The sequence below is a fragment of the Podarcis bocagei genome (assembly GCF_964188305.1).
Source record: "Podarcis bocagei genome assembly, chromosome: 4".
NCBI lineage: Eukaryota > Metazoa > Chordata > Lepidosauria > Squamata > Lacertidae > Podarcis > Podarcis bocagei.
In genome coordinates this window covers 47830802-47858058 of record NC_138128.1, presented here as the reverse complement: position 1 = coordinate 47858058, position 27257 = coordinate 47830802, and the positions used below count along the sequence as shown (strand labels likewise).

Sequence of the window (27257 nt, the reverse complement as noted above, 5' to 3'; positions counted from 1 at the left end):
TTTTAAAAGTGTTTTTATTTCAGAACAGTGGCAGAGCCAATACACATGCCTACCTGAGGAAAAAGACGTTACAACTTTGGTGGGCAAACAAAGTTAGGCAAATTCTGAACATCAGCCTTTTGGAAAAGAAAGCCTTATTTTTTGCAGGTGGCCTGTCACTTCGGCACAGCCATATCCCTACTGTACATCAAACACAGAAACCAAACCAATAGTGACAGTGCAGCACAGGTACATGCTCTGCATGTGACGGAAAAGGAAGATGGAGCTACTGCCAACTATTGGAAAGGCTTCCCTCCACTAACTTTCAGAGGCCGTAGTCGCAGGCCTCGTGGCTGTTCTTCAGATAGAGCTCCAGGAAGCCTTTGTATGTCTGAGCGTCGTTTACTGTAGCCTTGACAGCCGGATCCAGCCTCATGGCTTCAACCCAGTGTTTTAGCTCTGGTGTGTGGTCCAAACAGCTGCAGAGAAAATGAAAAAAGTCACTGTGAAGCCTACATCGCTGGTGCGTTTGTCTGCAAAAGGTCTCCGGTAGAGCACATGTTTTGAATGCAGAAGGTCCCAAATTCAACCCCTGGCATACTTCTGAAACTCCAGAGAGCTGCTGCCAGACAGTGTAGAATACAATATTAAGCTCAATGCATCGCTGGTCTACTTCTGTATAAGGCAGCTTCCAAACTACTAAGCTGTCTGCATTTAGCTCTGTTGGAAGAAGAGAGGTTTTTGACATCCATTATGCTTGGCTTCCTTAGAAATGATGCAATGCTTCAAAATAGATAGGGGGCACTGCTGCACTGCTCTAGTTTTGGAGAGCAGGTGGGTCGTTTCAGCACTTCCCGATTCCAACAGTTTGAATTAGAGGGGTTTTTCCAAGCTATTTGGCCGAGAGATCAGCCCACAGGCAATGCAGCCTGAAATAGCACACTTTCCATGGCAAGAACTATACTGCTGGACCAAGAGCCATGCTACATTAAGTTTCTACAGTGGTGCCTCGCAAGACGAAATTAGTTCGTTCCGCAATTCTCTTCGTCTTGCGGTTTTTTCGTCTTGCGATGCACGGTTTCCCATAGGAATGCATTGAAAATCAATTAATGCGTTCCTAGGGAAACCGCCTTCAGACCAGGTCCGGGGACAGTCTGTCCCCGGACCTCTTCTGAAGGCTGGGGGGGGGGGGACAAGGGCTTTTCTTCCCACCCCCAGCATTTTAAAAAACCCTGGGACAGCGGAGGACTTCTCCGCTGTCCGGGGCGATCTTAAAATGCTGGCGGGCGGCATTTTTAAATCGCCCCGGACAGCGGAGGACTTCTCCGCTGTCTGGGGCGATTTAAAAGCCCCTGGGAAGGCAGACAGGGGGGACAAAGACTTTTGCCCCCCGCCAGCCATCCTCTTCTGAAGGCTGGCGGGGGCGAAAGTCTTTGCTCCCCCCCGCCTGCCTTCAAAAGCTGTCCGGCCAAGGCTTCGCGGACCTCTCCGCCAGCAGCGGCAGCGCTGCCGCTGCTGGCGGAGGGTTGCCGCCATGCCGAAGCCTGCGCGCGCTGACATCAGCGCTCCCAGGCTTCGCGGACCTCTCCGCCAGCAGCGGCAGCGCTGCCGCTGCTTGCGGAGGGTTGCCGCCATGCCGAAGCCTGCGCGCGCTGACATCAGCGCTCCCAGGCTTCGCGGACCTCTCCGCCAGCAGCGGCAGCGCTGCCGCTGCTGGCGGAGGGTTGCCGGCATGCCGAAGCCTGCGCGCGCTGACATCAGCGCTCCCAGGCTTCGCGGCGCTGATGTCAGCGCGCGCAGGCTTCGGCATGCCGGCAACCCTGCAAAAGACGTCCGGGGGAAGCGGGGAAGAAGCGCTTCTTCCCCGCTTCCCCCGGACGTCTTTTGCAGCAAGGGGCTGCAGGGAGATAGCGATCTCCCTGCAGCCCCTTGCTGCAAAAGACGTCGGGGGGGCAGCGGGAAAGAAGCGCTTAGCTTCCCGCTGCCCCCGGACCTCTTTTGAAGCAAGGGGCTGCGGGGAGATAGCGATCTCCCTGCAGCCCCTTGCTGCAAAAGACGTCGGGGGGCAGCGGGGAAGAAGCGCTTAGCTTCCCGCTGCCCCCGGACCTCTTTTGAAGCAAGGGGCTGCGGGGAGATAGCGATCTCCCTGCAGCCCCTTGCTGCAAAAGACATCGGGGGGCAGCGGGGAAGAAGCGCTTAGCTTCCCGCTGCCCCCGGACCTCTTTTGAAGCAAGGGGCTGGGGGGGATAGCGATCTCCCTGCAGCCCCTTGCTGCAAAAGACGTCGGGGGGCAGCGGGAAAGAAGCGCTTAGCTTCCCGCTGCCCCTGGACCTCTTTTGAAGCAAGGGGCTGCGGGGAGATAGCGATCTCCCTGCAGCCCCTTGCTGCAAAAGACGTGGGGGGGGCAGCGGGGAAGAAGCGCTTAGCTTCCCGCTGCCCCCGGACCTCTTTTGAAGCAAGGGGCTGCGGGGAGATAGCGATCTCCCTGCAGCCCCTTGCTTCAAAAGAGAAGACCCGCTGTCCCCGGGGCAAGCTTCGTCTTGCGAAGCAAGCCCATAGGGAAATTCGTCTTGCGAGGCAACTCGAAAACGAAAAAACCTTTCGTTTTGCGAGTTTTTCGTCTCGCGAGGCGTTCGTCTTGCGGGGTACCACTGTACTTCCATTTGCCAGCCAGAGGATTCTGGATACCCACAATCAGGGTATGAAGGAGTGGTCCCCTGTTTACTCCCAGCACCTGGAAGTTCAATTTGGCCAGCACAGCTAGAAGCTATTCATAGTCGTCTTCTCCAGAGTGGCTCAGAAAAAAACAACACCCACATCTCCTTCCTAGTTGTGTGCTACAGAGCCAAACTGGTATGGGATGTATACTGCAGCTGACTACAACCTAGAAATGGAAAAGGCCTGCTACCTGAAGGTGGCTCCACAAGCTTAACTGTAGAAGGGCCATAGCTTTGCGGTAGCGGATGATGCTCTGCATGCAGATGCTCCAACACAGTGCTACCTCGAGTTAAGAACTTAATTCGTTCTGGAAGTCCATTCTTAACCTGAAACCGTTCTTAACCCGAGGTACCACTTTAGCTAATGGGGTCTCCCGCTGGTGCCGCTGCACAATTTCTGTTCTCATCCTGAAGCAAAGTTCTTAACCCGAGGTACTATTTCTGGGTTAGCAGAGTCTAAGCTGAAGCATCTGTAACCTGAAGCGTCTGTAACCCGAGGTACCACTGTATTCAACTCCTGGCACCTCCAGATAGGGCTGGGACAGACCCCCATCTGAAATCATTTGAGAGCCACTGCCAGTAAGTGTAGGAAATTCTAAGATGGACCAACTGCCTGACTCAGTATAAGTCAGCTCCCTATGTTCCTATCCTGCCCCTAGTCAACTCATCATTCCATTTTTTAAAAGAAAAAGTATACAAATGTCTTTCATAGGATGATAATCCTATACACTGCGTGCACCTGAGATGGCTTTGAAGTCAGATCTAAACCTGACATTATGCCAAAGAAAAGAAAGTAAAACCTGAACTCCTATTATCTGATTTACTGTACAAGTATAATACAAAGGGAATTTCTCAGAAATCCCAGAGCACCGAGCCTGACCCTGGACTCTTCAAGGAGAGCAGAGAAAAGGCAAATCATCAGAGGAGTCTTATCCTCCTCTAATTACCCTCTGGACACCTTGCGGCATAGTTTGATAACATTTAGCCTTGGCAATGTTTCTAATGAGAATTTTAATCCTCCCACAGTAATCACAAGTTCCTTGTGCACTACCTAAACTGTTACGTTACATTAAAAAATGTTTTTTTTTTTTTTAAAGTGCAGGAGCGGCTGCATCAGTTAAAGCAACAACAAAAACTCCATTAAGGTGCCACTAGAGCCTGACAGATTGTGGTAGAAGCTTCATCAGTCTCGTGAAACATGCAGGTATTATTACTCACGGGATCCAAATATATCACATCTCAGCTTAACAAGGCAAGAGATGAGCAAGCCTTTTGACCAAGCATTTAGCTTCTTCACTCTTCCCTTTGAAGCAACAGCCAACACAACCAGGTAATTTTCTGTTAACTACAGTTTCTCAGTTTGGACAAAATGAGAAACCACAGTTAAAAGCATTAGAACAAGTTAAGTTTCTAAACCACGGTCTTAAGTACATTTAGTATCCAAACTTGTTCTGAAGCTCTTAACTAGTTTTTTTCCTCCCTGAACTGGGAAGCTGTGGTTAACAGAAGACTTTGCTTGCATGGAGAAGAACAAAGGGGCTGTGTATAAAGCCAAAAGGGCTGTTCATACCTTGGACTTATTAATCAGAGGAATGATCATCCAAGTGTGGCCATTATCTGTAGTGAGAAAAGAAACCCATTGTCTTGATCGAATTCAAATTGAACAGAACCGAATCTGCCAGTAAATACTAGTATAGATCAGAAGGGGTCACTCCAGAAACATACATTCAAGTGAGTCAAATGTGCATTTCCAAGTGAGAAGAATGATTCTCCTCCTCTTCCGCACCCACTTCACTTCCGCCAGACACCCCATTGCCTTGCAGATTAGGGCCCATTGGGAAAGGGACAAGGGAAGGAATGTAGCTGGAGAATGGTACTCAAATGTGAGAGGTACAAATGCTTCAAAGGGCTTACTCATATAATTCATAGGGCTCCATACGCTCAAACCAAGGCCAGATCAGATAGTCGATCATGGAAATAGTGTTCCCACCGAAATACTTAGTCTTGCGGGTTACTAGAATCTAAAAGGGAAAGAGACACATGACATTCCTACATAAAAAGCACAGTATACCAAGAGAACTTGCAGAAACTGAAATCTAGAGTGAGGAAGGGGAAAGGGGCTGCATATATAACAGACAGGACCTTGTTACACAGAGCTCAGTAGTTTCAGAACTTCTAGCCCTATGTTGCAGACCTGTGTGGAGATTTTAACCTGTACTGGTCCCGAGTAGACTGCACAATAGATCACAGACCAAAGTGGGTTGTGCAGCTGGATTTTAAGAACTTCTTGGCTGCAATTCCAGATTCAGCAGAAAGCAAAACTGCAACCACTGGAAAGCCCTAGGAGCTCTCTGTCTGGAAACACTTTTGGTTATTTGTTTGAAAATCCCTCTTGTCAGAGAGAAACAAATCCATCAATAAAGATATGAACATGGCTCCCTCTAGTGGGCAGCACTAGAGTCTGCTCAGAGTACGTAATCCCAAAACTAAATTACCGGTATGTGGAAGAGTCACAAGTTTCAATGAGCCCTTGTGTGGGATGCGGAGGATCAAAATATTAGACTTTCATTGCATGAAGTACAGCTATGGAAATAAGATACAGAGAACAGAGCAATATGTTCCCTAACACAGGTTCAACAGATCTCTTCAGCCTAGTAATGGAGTAGAAGAGTTGCCCAAGGACATAATGCTTGAATTTAGTTGGAAAACCAAAGAGACCTTTTGTGTGGAATGGAAACGAGGAACCTCTCTCTCTCACAATCAAGTTAATGTATAGCTTTCCTTGGAGCAATGCTCCCCACCCCCAACTCTCACCTCTTCAAGTTTCAGAAGCCTTTCTCGGAGCTCATTCTTCACTGCAGAGGCATTGTCTCCACTCCTGACGGCCAGCAAATACTTGTGACACAGAGGAGTTAGCTAAGCAAAAGCAGAGATTGCCATGTTACTAAGGTGCAGAAAAGTGCTTAGCATTTTAATTCAAGGAACATAAACGCATGCTAAGAACGAGAGGTAATTCTACCATGACTAAATTTACAGCAGTAGACAGCTCGTCCTCATAAAGCCCTGTCAGTAAGAGGGTGTAAGTTGCAGCCCAGCATGGCTTCCGCTGGCCAACTGTTCTGAACTGTAGAGGAGTCCTTTCACCTTGGTAGAACATCCATCCACACCATCTTTCCATTAGTATGAAGCAGGAATGAGGAACCTGTGGACATCCGGGTGTCACTGGATTCCAAATCCTATCAGCTCCAGCCAATGTGATGGGTGTTAAGAGTCCAATAAGAGGGCCACAAGCTCACCCCCCCTGCTATAAAGATGCCTAAACGAGTTGTTTTCCTCCTCTAAACTATTTGGTTACCTATTGAGATGCACACCTTTCTCTCTCACACATTTAATTGTATACTACAGACAGAGAAACGTGTCCATTTTAGTTAACACAGGGCAACTTTCCATTGTGTGCTGCTACAGGAGCTTGGATGTGTTCCTCAGACGTCTTATTAAAAAAATTCTAATGAATTTTGTTGTCATAGAAGTGAATGGGTTTAAGATGGAGAAGAGGAAACACAAACCAAGGGAGATAAACCCACAGAAAGCATCTCTCAATGCAGGAGAATGTGGAACAACCCAGAAGATCGTACCAGATATCAACACCCCCCCTTCCACTCAGCATCCAGACTAACCCTGGTTTAATGCAGAATTCCAAGTAAGCTCAAAGGAAAAGCAAAGCTAAACAGTACATTAGCAGTTCTGCTTTGCTTCTATACTTTAGTCCTATGTTGGGACAACGTATAGCAGCCACCTTACCCTGTCTGTATGTTCCACATTCACCAGTGTTTCCTCTGTTGTCCCTACTCTACAAAATCCCACTTTCTCAGTTATACCAGCCTGGCCCTGTCATCTTGTACCAGGATCTGTGCAGGATGCCATAAGTGGCATGTCAACACACTAAAACTCTTTGTAGCAACCAGTTCCTATTAACACCCAGCATCAGGTCACATTGTCCAGTAACTTTAAAACCACTGTCTTGCTTCCACAAATGTTTTCTTTGCAGATCTCACTTATTGCTTTCAGACACATGTTTAAAATAGGGCAGTGGTGTTGCCTAGCAGATTGCCTGTAATCATAACAATGCCTTATCAAGTGTTATTTTCATACCACACACTGAAATGAGTTTCCCGTTACTCCTCTGTACACACCTTGGAGAACTGTTCCAAGAGCATCTTCTGATAAGCTTTCTCATAAGGATCTGCAGGATACAGCTTCTTCTCTGGATACGCTTCATCCAAATACTCACAAGTGATTGGAGACTCATAAATCAACTGGCCCTTGTTGGTCTCTAGCACAGGTACCAATCCGAATGGGCTTTTCTCAAAAAACCAGTCTGGCTTGTTTTTCAAGTTGATATTGACAATTTCATGACTAAAACGTATGACATGGAAAGACACAGCAAGGTTATTTTGCCAACTTGCCTGTTACAGTTAGAGTCAACTTCTGCTATGTTATTGAAATCACCTAAGGTTCTGTTTCATATAGGCTACATGGTTACAGAACTCCAGATCCAGCCCTCTAACCATTAGGAACTAGAAGGCAAGGGGTCTAGATGACGAATGGGGAACCACTGGCCTCTGGGATTGATCCAGACCATGGGTAGGCAAACTAAGGCCTGGGGGCCGGATCCGGCCCAAATCACCTTCTAAATCCGGCCTGAAGATGGTCCAGGAAGCAGCGTGTTTTTACATGAGTAGAATGTGTCCTTTTATTTAAAATGCATCTCTGGGTTATTTGTGGGGCATAGGAATTCATTCATTTCCCCCCCTTCAAAATATAGTCCACCGTCCGCCCCACAAGGTCTGAGGGACAGTGGACCAGCCCCCTGCTGAAAAAGTTTGCTGATGCCTGCTCCAGGACCATGGACTCCATTCTAGCACTCATCAAAGGGTTCTTTCGGCAGCTCCACCTCCTCCTCTTGTTGGATGCAAAAACATCACGGGGTCAAAATGGGAATCTCCACATTCCACTGCCTCATGCTGTGGTGCACACTTTCTGGGTGGAGTGCATGGGTGCGTAGAAACACACCCTGTGTCAATTGGAAGGCAACTCCCATAAAGCTTGATATGCAGTGAACATCTGCCAGTTTTCAGCCCCAAAGGTGGTTAAAAACAATTACAATACAATAAAATTAGGACTATGTGAAATTAGAGAGAAGGTTCATTTGATCTGGGGGCTGGAGTATTGTTTGGGGGAGTTGTTGGGTGTGGTCGTTGCTGTTAATTTCTGTATATTTTTGATCTTATGATTTATGTGGAAATTGTTCTATTTGGTTGTGTACTTTTTGATGTTTCATTTATTGTTTACAACTACTTTTGTTACGTTTTTAGTTTTTGGAAAGGTGGCATACAAGTAAAATGACTGATTGACTGATCTTACTTGATTCCTTTGGCTTTGAGGACTAGCCTTGTTCTCTGTGCAAAAGGGCAGTAGCGCATACTGTAAAGACGGATCACTCCCTCCGGCACAGGCCCTGGAGCAGAACTTCCTGGAATGCAAAGAGACTTACACAGGTCATTCTGGTCAGAACTAGCAAAATTATAGCCTTTTCTGAACAGAAACCATAAGCAGGCCATGACTTAGGGCAGAGAGAACAAAGAAGCAGAGAGGAAAAAGGGGAGCCTTCCAAAAAATAAATTCCTCTGGTATTTGATATGCTCCACTTTCATAACCCTGCAGTCATTCCAAAGGCCTTTTTCACACTGGTGATTCACATCTTAATTCAGATGAATTAGCAGAGGAAAGTAAATGGCGACAGGAGTGTGAGGATGCCAAGCTACTGATGTGAGAATAATTCCACAGAACTCAGTTGAATTGCTGCAAAGTAAGCAGCTTGTACATTGTAATTGTTCTGCACTTTTTGGAGCTTAAGCCTGCAGTCCTATATCCACTTATCTGAGAGTAAGCCCCATTGAACTCAATGGGATTTATCACTGAATAAACATGTGCAGGAATATGCTGTAAAAAACGAAAACAAAAGATTTGGCAGCATAAGCTTAGCGTTGCAGTACTCATTTCCTCACCTGGTATGGACTTATGGGGCCCATTCACCGCTATTCATGCATGACTGCAGGGCCAGGAAGAAACAAAATGAACGTCCCAACATGTCTCAACACATCCATCTCTCTCTGTGTATGCAGCAAAGAAACACACACACATAACTTCCTTGCTAGACTTGGGCATGTAGGCAGACACAAAGTCACAAGCCAGGAAGGAAGGTTGTGTGGGAAAGACACTTAAGTTTATGCTCTTCCCCAAACCAAGGATGTACTTCACGGACTTGGGCTAAAGGAAAGAGACTATAGCTCACTCAGGATGATCTGTGGCCATGATGACATCAGGGCAGTTATATGCCATGCCATTTTCAATACTGTTTGCATCTACCAAAGTTTCAGATGGACATGTATTTATTTCCAGTCAGGGCATGCCCCATAACGATATCCTTTAAATTATCATGTTCTAGGACACAAGAGTGCTGCTTTTTGAGGTTTCATGAGCTCTTACAACCCCATCTCATGATTTTAACAGGGTGCTCTTTCTTTATAGGAGTAACAGGTCTACAAATCATCAACACTCATTGAAGGACTCCTACAATGTGCAAGTTGTTCTGCAGTTGTATTTCTTACAAGAACAAGCTGCAGCTACCCCATAAACACCCATGGTTTATTAAGAGAAAAAGTGTGTGGCACAACACTGCCCTCACCAATTTAATCAGCATCTTGCCTTTAGTGCCAATTGAAAAGCGTCCCATGACGGAAGATCACAACAGACTCTTCTGGGTCTAGCAAAATATGCATCTGTAGAATTTGCCAACTGGGAAAGTAGCTACTTACTACAAAACCCACTTCTGGTATTACACTGCACCCTCAGTTAGCTCATTACCAGCAGCGGCTAGGCAAGAGGTTTAGGAAGCTACACCAACATCTGAACAGACCTTTAAAAGGCGTGCAAATTAAACAGTCATGATACCAATACAATTATCAGTGCAAATTGTCCAGAGTGCAAGTGGAGGAGGTGACCTGAGGCAAATTAAAGTCATCAACGCCAATCCTATTTTTCACATGCAGTACTGTGCACAAACAGCAACGCGCGTATCACACCAGACGTAGCTCAGAGGAGAGAGCGAGCTCACGATCGTTGTGTGTGTTTTTTTAATTAAATAAGGAAACTAGAGGAGTGACACGCCGCCATGCAAACTGTTTTGGGGAGCGTTTATTTTTTAAAATGCACGTCGCTTTTAGTGAAGTTCGTGGCGAGCTGCTTCGGAGATTTGCTTTACACAGAGTTTCAAGGAAAGAGTCCATTTTGAAACGTTATAATTTCAAAAATAGTCCCAGGAAATCCTCCACTCCCTCTCTTCGTATACGTGCCTCTGAACGTATGCGCCGCAGCAAATCACGTGGCGTTAAATAAACGCAGCTTGGCATTATTATTCTTATTTTAAAACACATCAGCGGGTGGGGTGGTAACGAGCGGGCTCAGAGAAGGGGGAAATTTCACCCCTTTTTCCCTTGCCGTAATATGGAGGAAAATCACTAAAATTAGTATTTGCTGGGCGTCGGAGGGGCGCCACAAGGAAAAGAGGCGGCCCGATCCTCCCCACAACGACAGGCACAGGCAAGCATAGACCATGCAATGCTTTGGGAAAGAAGCAAACCCTCTCACCTTTTCCTAAGCTCCTAGCGAATTCCCCAGACATTCTCCCTGGTGTAGTCAGCAGGCAAGTGATGGACACCGAAGAAAGGGAACCTCCCCGGAGTCGGCCGACTGTCTCCGCCCACATCCCTTGATCCCAAGATCGACCGACTCCGCCCCCTTCGTTATTCTGCGACGATTCCGTTATAGAAGCCGCCTCAGAACTTGGGCACTTGAAAGCGCCTGGACATACCAGTGCTGGATTTACGTATAAGCTAAACAAGCTATGTATAGCTTAGGGCTACATTCTCTTGTCGGCCCCAAAAAAATTTAAAGGGGGGGAAAAATCTGGATGTACATTTCCAAAATATAAGATAAAAAAACAAATAAAATAAAACCTACATACAGCAGCAGTGGCAAATGGCTTTAGATACCTATTAGGTCTATAAACTACCATATAGCTTCAACACAAAAAACGGGGACAATTTGTTGTTGACAAAGGACAGCTGGGCATATAAAAGGCCCTATTACCTTCAGTAGCTTAGGGCCTCATCAAACCTAAATCCAGCCCTGGACATAACGCTGAGTGGATATGGATAGCAGTGGGGCTTTAGGTTTCCAGCCTAAAGGTGCTTCAGCTAAAGTCCTACCTCCACTTACACTGAAATCAATATTTTTTATTTATGCATTCATAGCCCACCGTTTATCCAAGGCGCTCAAAGTGGAGTACTTGATTCTCATCCCCAATATTCATTGAAACCCCAAGTCGTGTCTCACACCAAATGTAACTGACCTGTGGAAAGGACTCTGAACTGAAAACAGAGACATTATGTGTACAGTGGTACCTCTGGTTACGTACTTAATTCGTTCCGGAGGTCCATTCTTAACCTGAAACTGTTTGTAACCTGAGACACCACTTTAGCTAATGGTTTACATTCTCAACTCAAGTTCCCTGCACTGGGAACTTGAGGGGCAAAGAGCAACTCCACCCTGAAAGTACATATACAGGTACACTGCAACCAAATGGGAGTAATAATAATTTGCACCTCAGGATATCAGGGCTGTTCCTACCACATGGTTCTTCCCACAGACTGCTCTTTATGTGGTTTGTGTTGGTTGTTTTTTAAAAACTCCCTACAAGAAGAAAACTAGCACGGCAGGAGCAGGCTGGACTTGCAAGGAGTTTGAAACAAGGACAGAAATGGAGTGACTCGTTCAAAAACAAAGTTTCTCAGAGTACTTCCTGGGCCCACAGGTCCCTGACATACTAAGGATGCATGTGATACATGCATAGCAAAGGCAAACACTGAATCATGCACATCGGGCTCACCATGTTCTTTTAATACCTCCTGAGAAGTAGTAGCCCAAAGGATTGCCACCAGGGAGGCCAGATGTAAAGGATAATTTTACCTGTTGTAATATCAGCCTATAAAGTTAGTAACCCAGAGTTGAGAAACAGTCTTGTAACACTGTGGCCAAATCGTCAACAACAATGGTGACTCTGTACAGTGGTACCTCGGGTTAAGTACTTAATTTGTTCCGGAGGTCCGTTCTTAACCTGAAACTGTTCTTAATCTGAAGCACCACTTTAGCTAATGGGGCCTCCTGCTGCTGCTGCGCCGCCAGAGCACGATTTCTGTTCTCATCCTGAAGCAAAGTTCTTAACCCAAGGTACTATTTCTGGGTTAGCAGAGTCTGTAACCTGAGGCGTATGTAACCCGAGGTACCACTGTATTTTTATGCACAGTCATCCTAGCTGTGCATTATTCTTGTTTTGCTTTTTGCTATCTTATCTCCCAGCATTCCATGTGATTTTCAGCAGTTTTAAAAATGTGGCTTTTCTTGTTTTAATTTGTGAATTAGGTTGCAAAGGAAATACAACCTGTTTCTAACAATTTAGAAACAGTCTTCCTTGGTATTGCAAGACTACTGCACATTTAATAATGAAATCCTAGGGCTCAGTCCTAATAAGTGTAAAGTAATAATATATCTTTAAAACACATTCAAAACACGTTCTTGCCCTCAAAGAATTCTGGGTAATGTAGTTTACTCCTCGATTACATGTTCCAGAAACCCTTATAAACTACAGTGCCCAGAATTATTTGAGGGAACGAATTTGTGCTTAAAATGTACTTTAAATCTCATTATTACCAGTGTGTGACTTATCTGAGCTACTTACAGCTCTGTTGGTTTGGCTGCATACACACCATATGGTTAAAGTACATTTAAAGCAACTCCACCTCATGTGAATTGTATTTGTTAAGGGTTCTGGAAATTGTAGCACTTTAAAGGGCAAACTGTCTTTCCCAGGATTCTTAGGGTCAGGGATGTATTTTAAATGTATCCTATAGCCTGTCACAGCAGCAAATGAAAAGGAGGGTAATTGGAGAGACCTCTGCACTTGCGTGATAAATCAAAAGGCGTTCCAGCTCCTCCCAGCAACACATGCCTAGCGTGCCTGGCACAATCCATGATAACCAGAGAAAGAGAACAAAAAGCTCTGCCATGTATCTACGTACTAGAGTTTCACAAGGAAGGAATACAATATTAAGAGTGTATAACAGGGGTCAGCAAACTTTTTTATCAGGGGGCCGGTCCACTGTCCCTCAGACCTTGTGGGGGACCAGATTATATATATATATTTTTTGGGGGGAGTGAATTAATTCCTATGCCCCACAAATAACCCATAGATGCATTTTAAATAAAAGCACACATTCTCCTCATGTAAAAACACCAGGCAGGCTCCACAAATAACCCAGAGATGCATTTTAGATAAAATGTAAAAACACGCTGATCCTTGGACCATCCGCAGGCCGGATTTAGAAGGCGATTGGGCCGGATCCGGCCCCCGGGCCTTAGTTTGCCTACCCATGGTGTATAACTAGGAAGGTTTAAAATAGTAGAACTGGAAAGCATTTGGTCTCAAAGGAGCTTGATTTGTCCTTTCCTCTCCCAAAAGTATAGGGTGACCTAAAATTAGATTCTGTGAATAAAAAATAACAACCCTTCAACAGAACTTAATTTAGCACACCAACGAAAATAATGTCACCACCAATTTAAGCATGTCTTGGGGAAGGGACCTAGTCTCTAGGGTTTGCTTTTAAATGCTCTCTTCCCTTATTTTTTCAATGTTAGAACATTCAGAAGTTTAAAATGCCAAACTAAAAGACATTATGATTGAAACTGAAATACTTTATTGTCACTTGTACAACTTGTATACAGTGAAATTACACAAGCACCCCCCACTCAGCTCTCTTAGTCTTAATTCCTCTCGTTTACTGACGCACGCACACCAAACCCGAAAGTCAGTTGCCCTGTTGTTGTCTTTTCATTCAGCAGCCTCACAGCCCATGGATAGCTGTTCTTTACGCTGTTGGTGCGACTAACCATGCTTCTATATCTTCTGCCTGACGGCAGGAGATCAAGAAAGTGCCGGCCAGGATGTGAATCATCCTTGAGAATTTTCCTCTCTCTCCTGAGGCAACGTTCTTCCGCTATTTCATCCAGCGGATTCACGGGGCAGCCCATAATATCTTGTGCTGTATTCATCACCCTCTGTAGGCACTTCCTATCAGATGATGTCAAACCAGTGTACCACACCATGATGCAGTATGAAAGGTCACATTCTATTGCTGACCGGTAGAAGATCATCAAATGTTGATTGACATCGTTCTTCTGCAATACTCTGAGGAGATGGAGTCTCTGTTGAGCTTTCTTAACCACCTGGGTTGTATTTATTTTCCAAGTAAGGTCTTCACTGAGATAATTAGAATCACTTGTGAAAATGCCCCCAGAATGTTATTGTTTTTTAAGCACCCGAACATCTGTCATTTTTATTGTCGCTTGATTATACTAGCATGACAATAAACACAATTTGAATAAAACGTGATTAGAGCTAGACATATTTACTCAGAGGTCAGTCCCACTTAAGTTTCGAAAGGACTGACTCTCAGTTGTGTATAGGAGGGCAGCCTGAATATTTTAAAGATGAAAATAATCTGTTTTTTAAAAAATGTTCCCGGTTCCGTCGTCTCATCTCATGCATGTTTCCTGGGCAGTAAATTCCACAACGTGGGAGCCGACCTCCATGGGTCCCCCATAGCATGAGGGGCAGGAAGAGAGAGAGCGCTACGTCATCTAGCTATGAGACTTCTTAGAGGTTGGCTTTGGATATAACCCCAGCGCGCGGAAGGAGTCAGTCACGCTCGGAACACGAGAACTGAAACGGCAAGCGGGGCGGGACGAATCAGCGACGGAAAGCCCATCTTAGCCAATGGCAGGAGCGGCCGGGTGTTGCTAGGAGACGGGTACAAACTGCTCCGGGCAGCTCTCTGGCGAAGTTGAGGGTAGCATGGACGGCGGGAAGTCGGGCGGCCGCCGCCCAGGCTCCGCTCACAAAGCTGATCTCGAAGTGAGGTACGAAGGGGAGCGAGCGGGGGACGGGGACTTGCCTGGTGTTTCTTGTGTCCGAAAAACCCCTTCCTCAAGGAAGCCTCTCCGCTCTTCGTACGGCCGCCTTCGCTAGGGTGGCGCCCGCCGGACACCTTGGACTTGCACGCGCTGGCTGGGGCTGATGGGAGTTGTAGTGCAAAGCGTCTGCGGGCGCCACCTTGGCGAAAGCCGCTATGCACGCTTGTTTGGAAGAGAGTGCTGCTGAGCTCAATGGGGCTGGTGCCTAAACGGACGATAATGCAGAGGATTTGCTCTGTAAGACCCCGTCCTTCCCTCTCGTAGCTTGTCTCCCAAAGCTTCCCACCCACCTTCCCGAAGCCTTTTATTTCCCCCAGGGTGGCGCACACTTCTTTGTGCCTCAGTTTTAGTCAGTCCTCTGGATTTCACATCATTAACGTCCCTTTCTTCAGGAATGTAGGTGCAGGAAAGCTAGCTAGACCTTGGGGGGGGGGGGAGACACCAACAAATGTGTGATAGTCTTTTATTCTGTGATTTTTAAATGTTAGTATTGATAACGACAAAGGAAGTCTGGTTTCATTCCCTCCACCCTGTATGTAATCTGCTTTTCATTCTTCAAGATATTATGATGATGCTAACAAAGCAAATATATTTATTGAAGTCCTAAGTAATTCCAGCTATCTGTCTTGTCATTCATTCAGTATAGTGAATGAAGGCAGATACAGTATAGCAACACTCCTGTAAATAACAAGATATTGCCAGAGTAATAACAAAGAGGTGGTTTCTGTGTCCCAAGTTCTTTTAAAGTGAAGATTTAGATAAACTCTGATTCACCTCATTTCACAGTCCTTTCCAGGACTATTTTCAGAATCTTTGTTTATGTTCTTATTGGAGGGGTCTATATTTTTTTTAGTTACTAAGTAAGTTGCAAAATTTATAAATATTGTACAATCTATTACTGCTTTCTGTTTTTCTTCGCTTTAAATATTGTGATGCATTTTCCATTCTGCAGCTTTTTGTTTGCAGTAGGTGAACCATAAATAAATTATATTTGCATTCATTCAATTTAAACTGCGGGGAAGTGCTGTTACATCTTTTTCTAGTTGCAGGTTGTGTATGTAATTAGTGAACACAAACAACAGTGGTTTTCCTCAGTGGAAGCTTTGTTTTACGCCACATTATCCATTTAGCAAAAAACAAAACTCTTTGTTTCTTTTAAAATGTCATATAATCCTAACTTTCTTTCTTTCTCCACCCCTTCAAGATGGGTACAAGGATTCACCAACAGGAATGTTGGCTTTGTCACCAAAAGAACTGTCTGCTATCCTTGTGGGAATTACGTAATATTTGTTAACCTTGAAACACTGGAGAGATCCATCTTGCGGTGTCACAGTGGAAAGGTAGAAGCTTTTGCAGTGAACCCAAACCAGAATGTCGTTGCTTATTCTGACAGGCAACTGAAACCTGTGATTCACATCCACAGTTATCCAGGACTAAAGAGACAGGCCAAATTAAAAGGTGGGTCTGATGGTTAATCGAAACCATCTTGAAATGGTTTTTAGAATTTGGTGTGGGGAAGGCATAAGAGTTGTGCTAGATCAGACCAACAGTCTATAGCAGGGATCAGCAACCTAAGGCCTATGGGCCAGAAGCAGGCCATGGAGGTTGTTTGGCCCATGAGTCGCCCCCGAACCGAGCTGCCTGCTTGCTCGCTGCGCTAAACCAGCGCAGTGCGACATGGGGACTCGCTTCGACGGCGCTGGAAACCACGTCTGCATGCGTGCAGATGCCAAAAACCACGGGCGCATGCACACAGACTCCAAAAATCACAGGCGCACATGCAATCCTGCCCACGGAGGGATCTCCACAGGACCGATCCAGCCCAAGCTGACCCCTGGTCTATATAATCCAGCATTCTCTTATTACAATGGCCATTGATATGTCTCTGAGAAGTCTGCAAGCTGTACATGAGTGCAATAGCATGGGAACCTGAAGGTCATATGACTAGTAGCAATTGATATATTCCATGAATTTATCTCATTCTCATCCCACTTGGAGACTACTACTGCATACTGTGGTAGCAAATTATACATATACTGTTATGATATTATACTTCATGCTTATAATTTTATAGTATTAAAATGTTCAGAGATCAACCAAGTAGCACATGACTATTTACATTTGTGTGTTGCCTTATTCCTTAGAAATTGTGCAGATCTTGAGCTTGCATAGAATAACCTTTTCATGGGGCTTTAAAAGCATTAATAAGTGCAGCCTCTCAAAAAAAGAAAGGCTGCATAAAAGAGACCTTGGAATGTCATTGCATGCTATTCATGCAGTGGGATCAAGATAAAATACAAAAAAGCCCACGAATCTAGTCAATATGAGATCTGCAGAGACTAGTTTTGTGATGTATAATTTCATTAAAAATGGAGCAAGTTGGAGACCAGTTACATTTGATTAAAGAGAGGGAGAGAGAGGAACATATGCAACCTGACTATTGAAGATTGATAAAAAATAATATTGTTCTAGAGATTCTACACCTGCAGTGAATAGTTTGCCCCAAAGAAAGGTGGTACTTTCAATACACTAAGTGCTGGAAAAGTTCAATTTATTCATATTGTTTCATGCCCCCCCAATCTCTAAGCAGGGTGAGATTCCAGGGGTTCCAGGTGCTTACCCAGGCTTCCCATTTCCACAGTGGAGACTAGGGTGTCTTTATGATATGTGGTTTATTTACACATACTACTTTAGCCTACGATGGAGGGGTTTACGGCACCCCGAAATGATCTTGTGTCTCCCATAGCTGTAGCCTTCAATTCAAACAGAAATCAAACACCATGCTCTGACTCTTTGTCCCCATCACCTCAACAGGTAGCTATCTTGGCATGACTAGCTTTTAACACTTGATAAATCCAAGGATTAGAGGGGTCTGGCACGCACACACACACACAACTCATAATATCAATCTATTCAAATGAATTAAGCAAAACCACCAGGGTTGTACAGATTTGTACATAGTGTTTACTATAACACTCTAGTGAAAGAAAATTAGACCCTCCTATGTTGGCAAGACAAAGCCCTATGATATGGTATGGTATGATAGGAAATAGCACGACAGCATGAAGCTGCAGAGATACTAAATCCATGCTATTTTATGTTTTAGGACAAGCCAGCCTGGACTACACCTTGCTTGCATTCAGTTACACAGGTCCTTACCTGGCCAGTTACTCCTCAATCCCAGACTTTTCCCTTACAATATGGTAAGCTTACAATATGGATAAATTGTTTATATTGTATTGTATTATATTATATTATATTATATTATATTATATTATATTATATTATATTATATTATATTATATTATATTATATTATATTATATTATATTATAATATAATATAATATAATATAATATATTATAATATTAGCTACTTAATAATTCATATTACTTACTAATAGATCCGTTGCTGTCTGTAGCTAATTTAACACCTGTCAGAAATAGGAATGTCTTCATTTTTGCATAATACAGGCAACTCACCATTTGCACGTGATTGGCACATGTGCAACTGCTGACATGTGTGCCATTTTTAGCGCCTCAAGGGGGCAGCGTGGACTTATATGTGTCCCGCTGACATGCGTGGTGCCTTGGAATGCAACCCCCATGCACATGGGGAGTTGCCTGTACAGACAAACTCACAAACATCCATTCATGCAAACAGATGCAGGCAGTGAGCCTATGGCCTTAAAAAGTACTCTGACTTTCAAAACACTTTGTTCAAGTGACCACACTTTTGCTGAAAACCACAAGTTAAATTCACTGTGCACAAGTTAGATTCATTTGAAAAAAGTTCCAAATGATACCTCATTTTCCACAATCAGTAAATACTGCTGGTTTCCATAATCTTCCATAGTCCCCACCACCCCTACATCTGAAATAAGTTGTCTGAGGTAGCATATCAGTCACCTGAGGTTTTAGAAAGACATGTAAAGCACATTAGTTTCAGCAAGCATTTGGGGGATTGGTTAGTCACTTTCTTGTCATTTTAGGCTACAATTCTATCCCTACTTATTTGGGAGCAAGCCCCATTGAACTCGTTGGGACTTAGAGTGGTACCTTGTTTCTCGAACTTAATCTGTTCTGGGAGTCTGTTCGGCTCCTGAAGTTCGAAAACCAAGGTGCGGCTTCCGATTGACTTCAGGAGCTTCCTGCACTCAAGCGGAAGCCGCATTGGAAGTTTGACTTCTGGAAAACGTTCTCAAACCGGAACACTTACTTCCGGGTTTGCAGAGTTCGGGAGCCAAGCTGTTCAAGAACCAAGGTACCACTGTACTTCCTAATAGACATGCATATAATTGCACTGTTAATTGTTTTCACTTAATCCTCTTTTGCTGGCATTCTATCTGATTCTATGGTTCTTGTTCTATGGTGTGATTTTATGTTTTCTGTTATAGAGAGGCCGAATATAAATTTACAAAAAAAATTTCAAAAAAATAAAATTAATATTTTTGCGTTCTTTCATTTTTGATTAGGGACTGGAACAAAAAAGTTATTTTGTGCAGTCAGTCACAGATGGGAGTAGAAGTGACCGCAATGAGTTTTAACCCCATGAGCTGGCACCAGTTGTGTTTATATAATGGGACTTCTGTTACACTTTGGACCATTGAGCGGAATAATGAAGAGCACATTTTGAAGTCAAAGTAAGGTTAATAGAAAGAGATGTTTCAAATGTTACTTTTATTTTACACTAAGATTAATTTTTGTGCTAGATAAAGAGTGTTCTTGCAGCTGATGAATGGTAAAGCATGCTTTCAGGTGAGGGTCTACAGATTAAAGAGTTGCTATGTATATCAGGTGCCTAATCCATGTCTCTTGGGCAAAATAAACATGTTCCGTCCTTTGCATTTTAGAAAAACGTATTTTAGAAATATGGAATAGCCCTCGTGGTTCCTTGTCTTTAAAAGGAAATTTTCCAATTATTAACTCATTTTCTGTTTGTTTTCTTACATTTATATCCTGCCCCCGCTCTCCCAGTCTTCCATCATGGAACCCAACACAGTGTACATGTGGTTCCCAGTCGGTCACCGATCCAAGCCCTGAAGTGACCCAGACTTGCTTTGCTTCCACAAGGTGGCAGCTTCATGTGCCTTCAGACTATGCCCCTGGACTTTATTAGTGATGCTTTGGATTGAGTGCCAGTCCTCAGGCATATGTTCACATTATGCTTACTGTGTATCCAATGTCTATTCATTTTTGAAGCTGCATTCACATGACATAAGCCACAGTCCATATTAGCAGTGGTGGAGGAAGTGGGGAGGGCGGAGCACCCTGGGTGCCACCTTTGAGGGGGTGACAAGAAGGCACCCCGTGGGAGGCTCACCCTGCCACCATCACACCGCCCCAGCCGCATGCAGAGGATCCTTCGCTCGCGGCTACACCCTCCACCGCCGTCCGTACAACGCTTGAGCAGCGCTGTCAGCAAACCACCCGGGGGCGTGTGCGCCGTACAGATGGCGCACGCATGGCACTGCTCAAGCTCTGTACAGAGGCCACGGGATCCCTCCACCACCGCATATTAGTCTTGTAGTTTCTTGACCAATACTGCTGTATTATTATTATTTTATTCCTTAAATCAGCTTCAGTCTGATTAGATAATTGGATGTGGAGTAAGCAGAAATGTGAACACATACCCTAACAGCCGCTGCACAGAAGTAGATGAGTGTGCAAGAACAGATGACAGCTTAATCAACAGGCTTGGGGGGAAACCCAGAAGTACAAAAAATATATGGGGGGGAATAAGGGAGTCTTAAGAAACTTGAAATAGCCTAATGAGAACTAAGCATGCACAGTGACTACAGATTGCTGTTGGAGGTGGAGAAGAAAAAGCTGAATGGGGTATCCTGGGGAGCATGACTTCAACAGTTTGTTGCAGTCCCGCTTGAATTTTCCAAATATGCTTCTTCTGTGCCATTTTTCTCATTGCTTCAGGTCAGTTAGGCTTCCTGCTGAAGATGGAACTTTAGCAGATGAGCAAAACAGCTTCTTCTCCCATCCCATGGACAATGATCCTTACTTTGGCCCTATTCTGCCCAATTCAGCCATTGCTGGCTTGGTAGGAGATGAAGCAGAAACATTTAAGGTGAGTTCTGCTATGGATATAACTACTTGTGGTCAAGATATCTATTGAAATATCATTGATATAGGACAGCACAACTTTTTACAAAACACTCAGCAATTTTCCCTGTGAAAAGTAGATAACTGCAATCAATGCCAGTCATCACTGAATGAGTAATTTATTTTTTAGTACTTTTGTTTTAGTAACTGAAATGTGTTTTTTTTTAATTGAAGCCTAAAGATGACATTCAACCTTATGTTCACCCTACTTCCCACTGCTGGACTCAAATCTCTGATCTGTATATGGGCTGTGAAGAAGGATATTGTTTGAAAATTGGTGCAGACACATTCAAGGCTACAGTTATCCATCAAAAGCTTTCCCCAGATGCTAAAGGTTAGTGCAGTTTCAAATCAAAGATTGTCCCCAGCCTTTTCTGATTCATTAGGATGACCAGGGTCCCTTTCATAGAATGAGAGGGGCAACTGCCTCCCCACGTTTTAGACTATGTGTAATTCTTCTTCACCTGCACCTGTACCTGGACAATTCACTGGTTACACACACTGATCTGGTACTGCTAAGCCAAATAACAGCTTAGCACAAGTACAAGGTACCAAAGAAGAGACAATGGCCCCTTTGCTCCTTCTTCAGTCATTGTACTGCTGTGGTGCTGTGAGTTAAACAGTGGTTTGGCTGAATGTGTCATCACAGTTTGGATTATTGAAATGTCTGGCTACAGACAAACCAGGAGCTGTAATGAAGGTTTGTTCTTCATTTACATCTTGTGTTTATCTGGAGGAGACATGGCTTATGCCTGGATTCAGGCAATATGACAAGACAAACCATGTCTTCAGCTTGCTGCAACATAGCAGCAGCAGGAAGGAAGAGCAGAACAGCAGCAATCTCTGCTCCAGGAGCCTGCACACATCAAGAATTGAGCCACTTTGTAACTACTATTATAAATTAGTATGTTAGTGCCAAAGACAAAAATTCCATTTCTTCTTCTAAATGGTGACTGTTTTAAGAGTGGACCTTTGAATGCTGCTGTGAACTTAGACCCTATCATACAATTCATGCTTTAAAAATATGGAAGCCATCTTTGATTGGAATGGTGTGGGTCTCCTATGGCCACTGAAATGCAATAGATTTATTGAACCCACTAGCTTCACAGCTGGTGGTCTTAAAACTATTTGACCAGTGCTCCTAATATTCTGCCACATTGAACTCCCCTCATCTTCATATTTATCATTTTTAATTAATGTCATCACGTTAAACCACCCCAATAGTTATTTCATTCTGCTGTGGACATTATTACAATACAGACATTTCTTGTGAGAGCACATAAATGCCTTCCATCTTCAGGGAAAGAAGGAAAGCCAAAACATGGTCAATTGCCCATATATCCATGTGTGTGTATGCCTAGGCGACACATTACTACTTAGAATGAAGGTATGCAGTTCCCAAACCAAACCCCATAGAAGTGATTATTGCAGTCTTCTGAAACTACAGTAGGTGCTTCACAAATCCAGTAAATACTGGTTCTACACTATAAAAATCTACAAGCAGGTTGGTGTAATGAGGAAGCCTTTGTTTCTTTTAAACTATATCATGTCTGGTCCTGCAGCACACTTGTCAATATACTGTGTAGGCCGCAACTGACATAGCCTTGTTTCCTTTCCAGCAAAAAAAAGGGCAACTTTTCGATCGTTATCACAGAGTATGAAAACAGAAGGTATTTACTTTTTAATGCTAATTGACTTTGCAGGAAGCATCTGCAAAGGGGATTGTATGTTGCTGTCTGGTAGGAAACAGCTAATCAGAGTGGCATATTTGAAATGAGGGGGTGGTGTTTTATTTGGTGACTTCATCAGAAAACTCTCCAGTGTCAGCAGTAGAATTGGATGGCCACGAAAATGAGCTGTCCAGATGCGAATTCCACCTCCAAAAGTTTTATGAATGATAATCCATTATCAAAGTACTAAATTTTGTACACTGAAAAACAGATATACTAAAGAATAGTACTGTAAGAAGAGGAGGTTCTCTCACTCTGTGTAATAAAGAAAGCATATGTGCATGCAGACAAGCATTACACCATAACAAGGATTACACCATAACAATGGGTGTTTGCCACACTTTTACCAGAGAAGAAGGATGGGGGATAGATAGTTTTGGAGGGATTGGAAATGCTGATGGAAGAACTAGAGCCTTTTGATGCTTCCATCGCTCCTTTGGTTTGGTGGGTGGCGCTGTGGGTAAAACCTGAGCGCCTAGGACTTGCCGATCGCATGGTCGGCGGTTCGAATCCCCGCGGCGGGGTGCGCTCCCATCGTTCGGTCCCAGCGCCTGCCAACCTAGTTCGAAAGCACCCCGGGTGCAAGTAGATAAATAGGGACCGCTTACCAGCGGGAAGGTAAACGGCGTTCCATGTGCTGCGCTGGCTCGCCAGATGCAGCTTGTCACGCTGGCCACGTGACCCGGAAGTGTCTATGGACAGCGCTGGCTCCCGGCCTCTAGAGTGAGATGAGCGCACAACCCTAGAGTCTGGCAAGACTGGCCCGTACGGGCAGGGGTACCTTTACCTTTTACTTTTTTGTCTTATCAGAAGGACAATAGGGATTAAAATAGTAGGAATAAAGCTGAATAATCACAAAGGGACCAAATCCTGACGGGTTTCAGGCAGGTGTGCAACAGGGGAGATGCATTATCACCTTTGATTAAATCACTTTTGCTCCCTCTGTTAACTTTTACTTTTTATGTTGTTTTTTGATAAAGTGAAACTGCATTTTTGGCTTTATTTTGAAGGGAGCAGAAGCTTCAGCCCTTCTCCTATTTATCTTCTTAACTCAGGGCTTCACCCCCAGTTGCAAAAAGAAGGCCACAGTGATGTTTTCTACTCTGGGCTCATTATTGCCCATAATCCCTTTGTGGCAGACCAGGTCCTTGGCCTTGGAATCCTAAACATATTTTTCTATGGAAAAATGTGGCAGTGCAATTTTCAAAAAGTGCAAATCCAAGTGGCTATAGAAGGTTCATAGCCTCTGTGACATAACCATGGTTCCATTTTGTGATGATCCAGGATCCTTTACTTGTGGTGATCCTTGTTTCAACAGAGTGGCACTCTACAAGGAGAAAAATAAGCCTTTGCGGCTATATCCTGGCATTAAATATAATTTTTGACTAGTAAGAATTTTGAAAGGTCTGTATATGTAAATGAATCCGCCTGATTCACACTTCCCAGACTAATATGCAGCTCAGATTGCAGTTAGGCTTGGGGTTTTGTCTTTCTTCAGATGTTGTGATACACATTTTATGTGCCCTTTGATACATTTTTTGAGCCAAAAACTGTATTATTGTTCTTAAAACAAAACCTTAGAATGGTGCAGAAATGGGTTGGAATGGACTTATGAGTGAGTACATATAAAACTGAAACAGATGAAAAATCCATCCATCCCTGTTCCTTATTATTCCACAGTACTGAGTGGCAATACTGCCTTTGGAGATTAGTTATGAAATTTAAGTGATAAATTTTTAAAATCTCTTTTATTTTATTAATTCTTTTTGTAGCTCAAGATAAGAAGGAAGCTCAGAACGTCAGACTGCTTGCCATGGCACTTCATAAAGATGGACTCTATACAGCTGGAAATGTATGTAAGGCACCATTTGGTAGAGGACTGTAGCCTCATTGTGAGTGCCAGCCAGCCAAACTCCAATGTTAGCTTTAGTCCTATGCTAATTGCAGGTGTGCGGGTGGCGCTGTGGGTTAAACCACAGAGCCTAGGACTTGCCGATCAGAAGATTGGCGGTTCGAATCCCTGTGACGGGGTGAGCTCCTGTTGCTCTGTCCCTGCTCCTGCCAACCTAGCAGTTTGAAAGCACGTCAAGTGCAAGAAGATAAATAGGTACCACTCCGGCGGGAAGGTAAACGGCGTTTCCGTGCACTGCTCTGGTTCGCCAGAAGTGGCTTAGTCATGCTGGCCACATGACCCGGAAGCTGTACGCCGGCTCCCTCGGCCAATAAAGCGAGATGAGCGGCGCAACCCCAGAGTCAGTCATGACTGGACCTAATGGTCAGGGGTCCCTTTACCTTTACCTAATTGCAGGTGTGCAGGCTGGATTCAGACTGGAACAACATTGAGGGTCAGAGTGTGAAAGCGCCCAGCCACCCCTAGTCCTGACCTGTTTGGAGCTCTAAAAATAGCTATTTCTGCAAGAAAAAATGTGCATTCCAGAGCAAAGGATGTGTGATAGGGTGAGAGAGAGAGAGATTTGCCTAAGGTCACATAGTAAGCTCATGGTGGAGATGATATTCAAATAAGGGACTTTGATCTGTAGCTCAGTCACTTAGCTGCTATACTACACCGACTCACAGGCATCAGCCACACCCTTGTGCTAATTACCCACCTGCTGCCATAATATGCCATCCTGGAGTTGCACCAAATGTAAACACAGAAACTTGTTGCTTATACCTAAGTCCTAAGAGCCAAACTAGACGTAAGGCATTGGAGATGGTGAGTGGATAGACTGTATTGGCCCGAATATAAGCCACACTTTTTTCTCAAATTTGGGCCGTGAAAAGTTAAAATGCGGCTTATATTTGCAACCTTACCGCATGGCTCCCCCCCCCCCCACATACCAGGAAGCAGCCCAGGAGTGCTGGGCAGTGGCACGCTGCCCACCTGCCACTCCCAAGCCTCCCCCAGCTGCCAGAAATAAGGGGAGAGGCCACCGGCAAAGCAGCACAGCTCCCTCCTCCAGAGAGCAGCCCAGGAGCGTGGGGCAGTGATGCGCGAGCTGCCGTAAAGAAGGGGGAGGCCGCCCGCAAAGTGCCCCCCCCCGAAAGCAGCCTGGGAGCTCACAGCCCACCTGCCGCTCCCAAGCCTCCCTTGGCACCAGTGGGGAAGGTAGTGCCGGGAGTCGATAGTGCTGGGAGGTGGGCCACACCCGCAAATAAACCTTGAATTTTAAAGGTGTGGCTTATTTGTGGGTGTGGCTTATATTCAGGCCAATACCTCTTAATTATCATTACTTCCTTTTTTTTAGTAGCCACAGGATGGCAAACAAATTTGGTTGGGGCTAGAGCACTGACAGAGGGAAGAGGTTAATCTTTCTCCCTGCACCATGATCCCAGTTTAAATTGCCCCTCTCTAAGTTGCTGTTTTCCCATAAGGGGCAAATACATGTACATTTTCACTAATAGTGTGTTGGGAGGGTATTATTTAGATAATAATTAGGAAAACATTATCGGGAAAACACAGGATTGGGAAAACACTGTCCCTATTTAATTCCACCTAGTTGGTTGCTATGCTGTCTTGCTAATTATGCTTTTAAAGGTGTGTGTCTGTTTTTGCCTAGGATGGCGTTGTGCGTTTATATAAAATCAAAGGCAACAGTTTTCAGATGGAGGACTGTCTGGAAGTGGAAGAGCCCATAACAAATCTTATCTTCTCCCCTGACTACTTTTACTTATTAGTAGAAACAGAAAAGGTATATTGTGAAAGGCAAAGTTGCTAAGGTGCTGATAAATGGTTCCTACCTTAACTTGGGATATTTTAAAAAATGAGCCTATAATCAGTACAATTTGGGATCTATCGTACGCAACAGTAGTGCAGCTCATGTAGGAAATAATCAAATAGTGCTGGATATTGATTTTGCATCTGATTTTAATCTTTGCCTAAACATGCAAATGAGGGTTGAGGTATGAAATTCAGAAGATTAAGTCATATATCTAAAATAAACTTTTAACCACTTACTACAGCTCTGTAATTGGGAGTAAAAATGCTGGGGGGAAACCCATGGTTGAGTGTGTGTATATGTGTGTCTCTGCTTGCTTGAATATGTGTGCATGCCTGCTTGCCTATCTGCTCACCTCTGTATATCTTTCTCTGCCTGCTTGAATGTATCTGTGCTTTTCTGCTAATATGTCGTTCTCCCACTGAGTGAGTGTGTGTGCATCTATGGTGTGGGCAGGGTGTGTGTGTCTATTTATGTATACATGTGCTTTATTTGTGATTAATATATGGGGTATGTGTGCTTATGTGTTGGTTATGCTCACTTTGGTCACATCCACATGGCATTTGGCCCCTGGAAGGATGGCAAATCCTCAATGTGACGCTTAGGTTAGCCTGTATTAAAGCCCTGGAAAGGTAAGATGTCTTTGCCTGGCACTGAGAATATAACATCATGGGCACCCATTGAGCCTCTCTGGGCTGAGCATTCCACAACCATATTGGCAGTCCACCACTGAAAAGTCCCTTCCTTTAATAGCCACCCACTACACTTCACCTGGGGACGTGGGTGGCGCTGTGGTCTAAACCACTGAGCCTCTTGGGCTTGCCAATCAGAAGGTCGGTGGTTCGAA

At 44.4% G+C, this 27257-nt stretch overlaps 2 protein-coding genes across 2 annotated transcripts in view; one reads left to right on the top strand and one right to left on the bottom strand.

The window, feature by feature from the left end:
• LOC308585985 (glutathione S-transferase omega-1-like) lies at positions 1–10563 on the bottom strand. Its single transcript, XM_081192150.1, has 6 exons — positions 10407–10563; positions 8121–8229; positions 6890–7112; positions 5511–5612; positions 4611–4717; positions 1–458 (listed from the first exon to the last, which is right to left on the bottom strand). Exons 1-6 carry the CDS (start codon positions 10522–10524, stop codon positions 305–307), a joined length of 813 nt encoding a protein of 270 aa, XP_081048276.1. The 5' UTR covers positions 10525–10563; the 3' UTR covers positions 1–304.
• Positions 10564–14580: 4017 nt separating this feature from the next.
• CFAP43 (cilia and flagella associated protein 43) overlaps positions 14581–27257 on the top strand; it is a 48835-nt gene continuing 36158 nt past the window's right edge. The window contains exons 1-9 of the mRNA XM_081191996.1: positions 14581–14792; positions 16051–16304; positions 17953–18049; positions 19320–19487; positions 20776–20926; positions 21136–21295; positions 22581–22631; positions 24464–24543; positions 26252–26383. Of these exons, the coding sequence (XP_081048122.1) occupies positions 14728–14792; positions 16051–16304; positions 17953–18049; positions 19320–19487; positions 20776–20926; positions 21136–21295; positions 22581–22631; positions 24464–24543; positions 26252–26383 (1158 nt within the window). The 5' untranslated portion in view covers positions 14581–14727. The remainder of the gene's footprint in view (positions 14793–16050; positions 16305–17952; positions 18050–19319; positions 19488–20775; positions 20927–21135; positions 21296–22580; positions 22632–24463; positions 24544–26251; positions 26384–27257) is intronic.